This window comes from Microtus ochrogaster, linkage group LG2 (genome assembly GCF_000317375.1).
Source record: "Microtus ochrogaster isolate Prairie Vole_2 linkage group LG2, MicOch1.0, whole genome shotgun sequence".
Lineage (NCBI taxonomy): Eukaryota > Metazoa > Chordata > Mammalia > Rodentia > Cricetidae > Microtus > Microtus ochrogaster.
This window is the reverse complement of record NC_022028.1, coordinates 47,502,448-47,513,816: the sequence shown is the minus strand read 5'-3', so window position 1 is coordinate 47,513,816 and position 11,369 is coordinate 47,502,448. Positions and strand designations below refer to the sequence as shown.

General features: G+C 50.3%; 1 protein-coding gene across 1 annotated transcript in view; it reads left to right on the top strand.

The window, feature by feature from the left end:
• Positions 1-10,983: 10,983 nt before the first annotated feature.
• Fam207a (family with sequence similarity 207 member A) overlaps positions 10,984-11,369 on the top strand; it is a 32,895-nt gene continuing 32,509 nt past the window's right edge. Inside the window, exon 1 of the mRNA XM_005360245.2 lies at positions 10,984-11,168. Within this exon, the coding sequence (XP_005360302.1) occupies positions 11,031-11,168 (138 nt within the window). The 5' untranslated portion in view covers positions 10,984-11,030. The remainder of the gene's footprint in view (positions 11,169-11,369) is intronic.

Sequence of the window (11,369 nt, the reverse complement as noted above, 5' to 3'; positions counted from 1 at the left end):
GCCTGCCTCTACCTCCGGAGTGCTGGGATTAAAGGTGTGTATCACCATGCTCAGCTTTTTTCTTTTTATTGTGTTGGTCTGGATGTTTGTGTATGGGTGCAGCTGGAGGTCAGAAGAAGACGTTGGGTCCTACCTCAGCCCATGGGATGGTACTGCCCACTTTCATCTGGAAACTCCTTTACAGAAATACCCAAAGGAAGCCGGGCTGATCTCTGGGAGTTCGAGGCCAGCCTGGTCTACAAGAGCTAGTTACGGGACAGGCACCAAAGCTACAGAGAAACCTTGTCTCAAAAAACCAAAAAAAAAAGAAAAAGAAAAAGAAATACCCAAAGGACTATTTCACTAATTCTTCCAGTATTTCTTAACCCTTAATTTAGATGATATCAAAATTAACCATCATAAGTGTGACTTAGGAAGACAAGTTAAATAGAACGGAATTGTGCTGTGAAATGTTTGAAGGAATATTCTCTCTAACTTGGACACAAATGTTGGGGAAATATTATTTTCAGGTGTGTGACTTTTGTTTACGCTGCATTTGTTTAACTCTGTGAAGCTGTGTCACTGTGCCTGTCTAAAACACCTTATAGTCTAATAAGGAGATGAACGGGTAATAGCGATGCGGGAGCAAGGATAGGCGGGGCTGGCAGGCAGAGAGGATAAACAGAAGGCGAAAGCTGGGTGGAGAAGAAGGAGCAAGAGAACAAAGGGAAGAGGACATCAGGGGCCAGCCCACCTAGCCACACAGCAAGTCATGGAGAAAGAAGCAAATAAAGGTATACAGAATAGAGAAATATAAAGGCCCAGAGGCAAAAGGTTGTCGGGATAATATAAGTTAAGAAAAGCTGGCAAGAAACAAGCCAAGCTAAGGTTGGGCATTCATAAGCAATAATAAGCCTCCGTGTGTGTGATTTATTGAGGAGCTGGGTGGCAGGCCCCCCTCAAAAAGCCAAAAGAGTAAAACTAACATATACACAATAATGTTAAAATATTGGGGATCACTTGCTGAGCCACAAAGCAAGCCTCGGTTTAGTCCAAAACACAGAAATGACAAGGAAGTCAAAATTAACTATGAAGGGAGACCATGAAAGGAGAAGGTCGGAACCCTGCCAAGCAGGAGAGAAACCCCCCAGTGAGAAACCCAGCACACCTCCACGATGGGCTAATAATGGGGTCACAATGCTGGTCGCATGGTGCAGCCCAAAACTGAGGTTAAGTTTGGTGAGGTGAGGGAGGGCTCAGTAGTTAAGAGCTTTGTCTGTTCTCACAGAGGACTGGAGTTTGGTTCTAGACACCCACACCAGACAACTCACAACCAGCTGTAATTCCAGCTCTAGGGGATTGAAGGCCCTTTTTTGACTTCCTCAAGCATATGCATACTTAAGACTCAAATCTTTTATAAAAAAAACACAATGGTGAGAGTCTTCTCAAAGGCAAGTTTCACAGCAAACAGGAGAAATAAGCTCACTTTAGGCAAATGATCTGATCATCTGCTTTTTGGAAAGAAGTGTACAAGTAGCCAACCAATATGGAAAAATATTAAACATCCCTAGACAATGGGGGAAATGCAAATCATAGCTGCAGGAGAGGGCGGTCCTCTCGCCCCAGCGAATGGCAGATGCCGTGAGGGTTTGGGGAAGGGGGGGCTCCTATGAACTTCTGATAGGGATGCTGATTACCATGTCCAGTATGGAGAACCAGATTGAACTTCCTCAAAAAGCCACAAATAGAACTACCATCTGAACTGACATTCCCTGGGTAGATGGCTTAATGATAGGAAATTAGTGTGCTGAGGGACCTCTGCACTATCCGCTAGAGCCATAAAGCAGAATCAAACTGGGCATCCATTGGTGGATGAAAAGGGAAAAAAATATATGGCACATAGAAGAGGATCTTACCATTTACAGGAACATTGATGAGGATAGAGGTCATTATGTTAAGTGAAATAAATCAAACAACACACACACACATACACACAAATACACACACACAGAGCACCTCTTGTTTCTCAATTATACAGTGAAGCTTAAAAGTTGTTCTCGAAGTAGAGAGCAAATCTGGGCATGGGGACTTAAGCCTATAGTCCTATTAGTTGAGAGGCTAAGGCAGGAGAGTGCCAGCCTCGGCTATGTAGTGAGCTCCAGGCTAGCATGGGCTACAGCATGAGACAGTCTCAAACAAGCAAAACAAAAAAGGAAGTAAAGGGTAGTCAGCACAGGCCGGAGTGGGTGTGCGTGGGTGGGAGACCGTGACTATTACAGAGCTGGGCTGGTTCTCAGCCTCCTGGGGGTGAAGGGTGTCTCCGCATCTCATTCAAAGTGGACAACAAATGCTCAGTGTGTGGACTGCCACCCCCTATAGCAGCCATGACTCTTACCGTGTACTGAGACAGAAAGCTACCTAAGGAGGAAGGGTTTGTTTCGGTTCACAGTTTAAGAAGGGACATGATCCGTCACAGCAAGGAAGGCACGGCGGCGGCGGCAGCGGGGGTGGCAGGAGTGTGAGCGGCTGGTCGCGTGGCACCCATAGTCAGGAGGCAGAGATGAACACTGCCACTCAGCTCGCTTTAACCTTTCCATTGGGTCCAGGGCTCCAGCTCATGGGCCGGTGCCTCTTATGTCCAGGCTGGGTCTTCCTTCCTCAGCTAGGTCTGAAAAGCCACTCACAGACATGCTGCCGTGATTGGAGTGCAATTGTCCCCACTGGCACCCGCAGACCCACTTATGCGAACAGTAGGTCCCTGGCTGGTGGCACTGTTTTGGGAGGTGATGGAGGTGGAACCCTGCTGGAGGAAGTGCATTATTGGATAGAGTTTGAGGGGTTTTAGCCTTGCCTTCTTTCCAGTTCACTCTCTCTGCTCTGTGTTTGCAGCGGAGACGTCACCTCTCAGCTTCCCGCTCCAGCCCCCAGCCTGCCAGGCTTCCCCAACACCAAGGTCTCTCTCTCTCTCTAGACCCATAAGCCCAGCTGTCTTTTCATTCTACAAGTTGCCTTGGTCATGGTGTTTATCACAGCAACAAATGGAATCCATACACCCCCAAGTCTGTCTCCAAGGGTATTCTACATCCTGACAAGAAACGTTAACTGTCATATCTATACAAAAACTGTCAAGAACAAAATTCATTAACAAAAATATCGCAATATAAACATTCACACTGGAAAGAGTGAAAGGGAAAAGAAAAATGGGAAATAGGAGAGACCAGTGGAAAATAGAATTCTAAGCCACAGAGCTCAGGCCAACCACCTCGATAATCACAGGAGTGTGCAAGGGCTCGTAGCACCAATTTCAAGGCAGATATGGGCAGGTGGGTCTTCAAAACATAGCCTGACTCATTACTTCCAATGTGAAGCCAGCCCTAAATGTGGTGATGTGGGCGGACTAAGAAGGAAAGGGCAGGAAGGGTTCACTTGCGAATCAAGGGGAAACGAGATTGGCATTCTGAACTGCACAGTTGAGGGCAAGAATGGCTGGCGAATATAAAGGACTGGAAGGCGCTGAAATAACCCAAGCTCCTGACAGGGCTTAAAGAATGGGTGAGCCTGTAGTAGAGACAGAGTCGGGGAAGCAGCCCATTGAGGCAAAGCTGAGGACCGGCAGCAGCCGGTGGAGAAGAGAGCTCAACTTGACCTTGAGAACTCAGTATGGATGGCTAGGCAGGACTGCCGGGAAGAGTGTGGAAGGAGCATGGGTATGGCCAGAGGAGATTCTGATGGCACAACAGGGGAGACATGCTCAGTTGTTTTGTCATGCATGTGTGCGCATGCGTGCGTGTGCATTCACTTGCTTCCTCTGACGCTGCACAAAACCTACCTGTGTCTTTGACACGCAGCCTGCCTTCAAAGCTGGAAACCAAAACCCATTCACACTTTTCTATGTGAAAGTCTGGCAAGTACAGGAAGCAATTCATCTACAACACCAGACGTGCCCATGCCTAGAGGAAAGCATAGTGTGGGAGGACCAGGAAGCTACCAGCCTCTCACTTCACAGTGAGAAAACAGAGGCCAGAGATGCCCAGCTGGGCACTGGGCTCAAGCAGTTAGTGGGCGAGCCGCTGGACTTTTAGTTGTATTTGGTCCAAATTGGGAGGGTAATGCGGTCCCAGAGAGCAAGACCATGCTTCCATCCTGCAAAGATGCTGAGATGCAGCACCGTTTCTTTGCCATTCCTGAACTACTCCAAGAAGGAGCCAGGTCCTGAGGCTGGAGGGGTGGGCAGGGCAGGAGTTAGATTCTGGGAGCCGGCTTCCCCTTTTGTAGACCCACAAGTTCCATCCATGTCCCTTTCAGCCATACCTGAAGGAGACTAAGCTCATCAGCGGTGGGTGAGGGCTCTCCCCGGTACAGAGGGCAAGCAATGGGCCCTAGAGAACACTGAGCTGTGCTAAGAGACAAGCAGGTCAGTAGCAGGTCACGGCACAGTGAGTGGGAACCCAGAGGACACTCCAGGCCTGGTGGGCAAGAGTTAGAAGGAAGCCAAGAAGAGAGATGGGCTATAGATCAGTGGACAGAGTGCTGGCCTAGCATCCACGGAACCTTGGGTTCAACCCCAGCATTATGCCAGGAGTGATGCTACATGTCTGTAATCCCAGTACTTGGAAGATGAAGGCAGGAAGGTCAGAAGTTCAAGACTATCCTCAGCTATATCAGATTCCTATTTTTTTTTTTTTTTTAAAAAAAGCCTGTATTCCTTTAATCCCAGCACTCAGGAGGCAGAGGCAGCTGGCTCTCTCTGAGTTTGAGGTCATCCTGGTCTACAGAGTGAGTTCCAGGACATCCAGGGATACAAAGAGTGTTTCCAAACAAACAAGACAGAAAGAAGAGGATGTGAGGACTCAGAACACAGGGAGCACGTTATGTGCCATTCTTCCCTTTGCCCATCCGAGCACTGCCATGTGCTCCCCAGCTCCACTTCAATCAGTTACCACGATGAAGCTGGCGGCTCTTGGTGAAGTAGGATTCTGGGGAGTGGTGCTGTACTTGATTCTGCAGGGATGCTGGAGGGCCAATCTGATAGGTCAGTGAGGGGGAGCTGCCCCTAGGCACCAGCAAGGGCCAGCAGAGAGAGAAGGGAGGAAGAACTGAGGCAGGGTGCACATTGTTTTTTTAATATACCCTGGGAAGTTCAGAAGCAGCTTGGCTCGTAGACCGTTCCCAGCCCTGGGCCTCCCTGGGCCTTGCTGGGCCTCCCAGCTGACCTGTTCAAGTTTCCCTCTGGCCCAACTCCGGTCTTTTGATGCCCTGCCCCCATCTTTGCCTCTTCCTTTTTGGCTCCTTCCCCTAAGAGACTTCCTTTTGCAGCATAGATTGAGCCCTGGCCACCTCTGTGGTGAATCAGGGGTAGGAGGCGGAGCTGGCAGAGGAGGAGGTGAGAAGAGGCGGCAGGCGAGAGCTCTGAGAGAAACACAGGAAACCTGTGGGCAACATGCAGTGCCCGGGGCTCGCTCTTGCTTGGTCCTTTGGAACCACACAAGCAGGCACAAGGGAATCCCAAGCCCTCCCAGAGCAGGGTAGCCAGGTATGGGCGCAGGAAGGAGAGAAGCAGGGTTGTTCCCTTGCCCTCCCTGTCCTGACCACGATGGCTCCTCACCCAATCACTTCCCCCAGTGCAGTCTCTCCTTTGTCTTCCTCTTTGTGGGAAGGAGTTGAAGAAGTCAAATCCTTGCTTCCATGAGTCACCAAAAGATGTCACAGTATTTAAGAGGGGCAGGACTTTGGCCCTCCTAGGACTGTTGACCCAAATTTGCTTCCTATCCCTCCTTAGACAGACTGATCTACAGGCTGGACTATGTGGACATTATTCTGAGAATCATTTTACAGACCTTCCTGGGGGTGAGGGAAATGTGGTTCTGAGTCAGAAGGGGTTGAGCAAGGAAAAAAAGTTAAGCAAGTATCAACTCTAGAGGAAAACCAGAAAGTCGTACACAAAACTATAACACCGAACAACATTTGTGTGATCAGAACAATAAAAGGGCTAAGAATTCATTAAAGCCGGGCATGGTGGCACATGCCTTAGTCCCAGCACTCGGGAAGCAGAGGCAGGCAGAGCTATGTGAGTTCGAGGCCAGCCTGGTCCACAAAGTGAGTCCCAGGACATCCAGGGTTACACAGAGAAACCCTGTCTCAAACAAAACAAAACAAAACAAAACAAAACAAAACAAAACAAACAAACAAAAAACCCAACAAAAAACAAAAACAAAAAACAAAAAAACCAATAAAATAAAATAAAAAGTAAAAAAAAAAAAACAACTATAGGACTATGTGGGGTAGAGGGAACAGAGAGGGACTGATATTTTCATTACCAAAATGTGAAGACAAAACTACCTTCCCACTAGTGCAATCCCCTGCACTCCAAAGGCAGGGCAGAAGTTCATAGGTCAGATGTAAGGCACCTAGCCCCAACCCAGGCCCCACCTGGGTGAGACCTCTGCTTGCCCTGTGTCACTTCTCTTTCCAGATCTTACCAAACCACCATTTCCTGCTCAGTGTGTGGTTTCCACCAATGGTGGAACAAAACTACTGATATCCCCAGGAGAATGTCAGCAGAAGGCCCGGCCTGCACTCATCCAAGCAAATGTGTTCTCACCCTGCTTTCTGCACTCAGGTTTCTCTGGGTCCTTTCCTCTGTTCTTCTCTGTCTGTCGGGGGTCACACTGGCTGAGGTGGCATCAGGGCACAGTAGGGCCTACAAGCTGTGGCCAGACCCTCAAGATTCTCCATGCCTTTCCTTCTCTGAGCCTCAGTTTCCCTTAAGTGCCAGCGTTTGAGGACAGCTAGGGGCACGTGACAGGGTCCTGCAAAAGGCCTGGCTCACAGAGCAGATGCTCAGAACAGGTGAGGCTATAAGCAATCAAAACGGGGAAGTGGGTGCAGCTCAGTGGGTAGAGAGTGTTTAGGGGATGCATGAGGTCCCAGGTACCATCCCTCACTCTGTGTGGATGAAATTCAGTCCTAGTGATCAGTGATTGTGGAGTCTGATGAAATCATCTTAGGTTTTTGTGGAAAGTCACCATCTGAACTTAAAAATAATAATTATTTTTTAATGGCTTATTTATTTTTATTTTTTATGTGCATTGGTGTTTTGCCTGCATACATGTCTGTGTGAGGATGCCAGATCCTCTGGAACTGGAGTTACAGACAGTTGTGAGCTGTCATGTGGGTGCTGGGAATTGAACTCAGGACCTCTGGAAGAACAGCCACTGCTCTTAACCACTGAATAATTATTCAGCCCTCAATAATTATTATTTTGTGTAATATATTTTAAGTTAAAATATAATCACATCATTTTCTTACTCCAATCACTGCCAACTCACCCCCATTTTCCCTCTCAAATTGATAGCCTTTTTTTAATTATTGCTTTATATGTGTGTGTGTGTGTATATACAACTATATATACATGCATATATATTTTGGGTTTTTTTCTGTTTTGTTTTGTTTTTTTTTCAAGACAGGGGTTCTCTGTGTAATAGCCCTAGCTGTCCTGGAACTTGCTCTGTAGACCAGGCTGACCTTGAACTCACAGAGATTTGCCTGCCTCTGCCTCCAACACGCTGGGATTAAAGGTGTGCACTACCACCGCCTGGCTATACATGCATATATAGACACATACATATATATGTATGTAAAGAAAAAGAATCCCTGATGAAGGGTGAGAGTTACACTCACTTGTGGGCATAAGGAAAAGTTTTAGGATGTAGGAAGGAATTATGCTGGTCTAGTAGGTTCTCTTCTAGCCCATGACCTCCCTAGCCCCTGAAGAGTTCGTTAGGTTCCATTCTTCCTAATTTTTCTGAATCTGCGTGAGCCTCCTTAAGTGTAATGGAAGGAATCAAACTATCCAACCCTAATCTCCAAGGATGTAGAGTGGTGAGATCTTGGCTTCTCCACGAGAAGAGGGCAAGAGGGTAAGGTGAGGGCAATATGGAGAAAGACCTGAAGTCTGGGGGCCGCGATCAGCGAAGCATTTCTGCTCACTGCCCCCAAAGAAGGGGCAGCGTGAGAGCTGGAGCAATGAACACCATAGAGAGACTGTTTCTCATACTATCTCCCCCCCCCCATACACACCACACACCACTCTGGTTTCTGTCAAACCTAGCCACCTCTCACGTTTTTGAACACGCTGGGTTGTCCCTGAGCCCATCCCCCGCCCACCCACATCTTTCGGCACTGAAAGGCCCAATCCAAATACCACCTCCACTTTCAAATATTCCCCTTCATCCCTCTGGGTAGCATTAGGCAGGCAGATGGTTAGCTCTGAGAGGGACTGATCAACAGGCTCCCCAAAACAGGATATAAGGAACAGTAGGTGAGCTGGGTGTGGTGGTACATGCCTTCAATATCAGCACTCTGGAGGCAGAGACAGGGGGATCTGTGAGTTCAAAGCTAGCCTGGCCTATAAAGTGTGTTCCAGGGCTACTTAGAGAGGCTGTCTCAAAAAACCAAAACAAGTAAACAAACTGGTAGTAGTGGTCTCTCTGGCTGGGCCAGCTTAGGGCTCAGAGACAGAATAAGGACACTGGCAGTGTTGACTTGTCAAGATCTAAAGACAGCAGCAGTGGTGACGGTAATGGACTCTGAATAGACACCCAGACCTTGGAGGAGCTGGCTGGGACTGCTTGAATGGTTGTCACACTGTAGTTCTGGGTTATAGGATCCAAGAAGTGTCAACTTTTTTTTAGCTGACTCTTCTTTACTTTTCAATTTGTTTATGATAACTGTATTTTTATTGTAAGTAAGGAGGTTATTATAAGTCAACTCCACTAAAACCAGCTCTACCTACTCAGTGGTCTGACTCAATGGGGAGAGAATGTTGAAAGAATGGGCCCAGTCCTATAACCGACCCCCGAGGGTAAGGGCATCAGGGCTCTATGCCAGGGGACTCTCAGGTCTCCTGTGTCTTCACTTTAAATTGTGACATGGGTCTCCTGGCTCACTTCCTCTGAACCACCCTGGGTGCCACTGCAGGGTTTCCCACAGGACGGGTGGGGACACACACCCTGGACCACTGCCAGCCCTTGCTCCCCTGGAGTGTAGACGTGTGGGGCCGCCACAGTCTCAGGAGCCCAGTGTGAGCAGAGGACCCCAGGCTGCAGAAACATCTCAGCTACGGAGAGAACCTGGCCACAGGAGCACTGCAGACACCCCAGCCATCAACAGAGCCAGAAGCCAAAGGGCACCAGCGCAGAAGTAACACCTACCCAGAGGTCCTCTCTATGGCCATGACACCAGGCCCCTGGCTAATTAGCCTGGGGGCACAGAATCGGTGGCCTCAGTACAACAGTGGGAAGTCACAGCTCAGCATGAGGGCACCCAAGGACACCTTTCTCAGGTCTCCTCCGACCACACTTCAGGGGACTGCTGGGAAGTGGCTCTGTGTCCTTTGCAGGTTGACCCAGGTGGGTGGAAGGGCTTAGTCCTTGGTGGTCAGCAAGGCCTCCCTCTCCAGGGAGGTATGAAGGAGCGGAGATCGCTTTGTTGCCCCATTGCCTAGCAAGCAGGGTCAGAGCCGGGTTTAGGACTCTGCACTGCTAGCTAGTTCAGCCACCAGAAGGTCCTGGGCCTCAGAAGTGCTGGGCGTTCCTGTGCCAGCACTGGGCTTGGGTACTTGCCCTTCACAAGGCAAACACCCTGTTGGGTCACTGGCCTCTCTTTGCCCAGCCCTGGGAAACCACGAGGCCCAGCTACAAGCTGCCAGTAGGCACTTCCTCTTGTTTTACTCTCAGTTCACAAACACTCTAACCTATCCCACCCCCTCATTGTAGAAGCAGGGAAACTGAGGCTTGGGAAGCTCAGGCCTTGACAAACTCACCTGAAGAAGAAAAAAAAAAAGACCCTGCAAAAAAGGAGGCCAGCCACCTCCCTGGGAGGCTAAAGGGACCCCTTCTCCAAGAGACAAGACAGGCATGGCTTTATCTCCATGACGTGGATAAAGGCAGGGGAGCTAATCTGGACCCAGGTTACTCCGGTGATTGCTGCTGGCTAGGCAGCTGTGTGCCCACAGTCAGGCGTTAGGGCACAGTGTACCTCCAGCAGCTGTGCCAGTGAAAGCGCCTGCAGCCAGTGGTTCTCACCCACACCCAGCCTCCAGGGTAAAGACAGTAGGGTGAACCGGGAGTTTGGTCAAGAACCTAGCCTGGAGGATTGGGCTACAGAGATAAGAGTGTAATCCTTTCTACTCGGAAACCCAGGTTGTCAGGAGCCAGGCCAGCGGGACACGAGTGCCCTCAAGCGACAGGAAAAGGAGTACAGGAGTCCAAAGAATTAACGGGCGCCCCCTTGCAGGCTAGAGCACTATTTGGGACAAGAGTGCCCCAAAGCAGTTCAACCTCCCTGGTGGCACCTGGGGCCCGAGGGACAGTCCAGGACGCCCTCTACCGTAGTAGAAAGGGCGAGGGCGGCTGCGTCTGAGTCAGCTTTCCTTTGAGGTCCCAACCATAGCCGGCCTTGTTACAGGTGTCACCTGGGAAGAGTGGGACCCACCTCTCCCTCTTGTTCTGCTTTCCCTAAGCAATGCATGCGGGGTGCACAGGGGGTTGTTGGGCACGGAGCCGACTGTGCAGGAGGGAGGACGGAGGCCACCAAGTCTTTCGCTGCCTGGTCCTCATTTAAGCGGACGAGTAAAGCCCAACTCCCAGGACCTGTTTTGAGGACGAAACGCAATGTGCACAAACAGAAACACGCATGAGTAATACGGGCCACTTGGCCAAGGCCCCGGCGTGAACCTGTTTCCCTACTCTGCCCCAGGCTAGCCCCACAGAAACATGCCGTTTTTCGTTATATGCACCTGAGGCCTCTGTCGTTTTTATTTCCTTGGCTTTTTGCGAGACCAACGGTCCTATAGGAGCCACGTTGGCGCGTGGCTAACACGCTAGTGGCAGCACTCAGCCGTAAGCACCGCAACCGCGCACAGAAGACGGGCGGTACTTCCGGGGATCGGCGGAACTCAGATCTTCTATTTCCGCCTCGCAGGGAGCACTTCCGGGAGGCGCTTCTGCTAGTGCGGCGGCGTTGCTGACCGGTGGAATCATCCGGTGAAGATGGGGAAAGTGAGGGCTCTGCGGGCACGTGTGCACCGGGCTGCCGTGAGGCCCGACGGGGAGGCTCCGCCCTGCCCTATGCCCCGAGCCCTGGAGCCGGCCCTCCCACAAGTCTCAGCTGGCGGAGCGGGGGCAAAGGTGAGGTGCGGGGCGTGGGTCTGCCCAGGTCAGGTCTCCGCTGAGCGGGATCTCCGTTAGACCGATGGTTCTGCATGGCTGGGGTCTCCACCGAGCAGAGGCCCTGCATGGCTGGGGTCTCCGCAGAGCAGGACCTCTTCATGGCTAGGGTCTCCGCAGAGCAGGACCTCTTCATGGCTGGGGTCTCCGCAGAGCAGGACC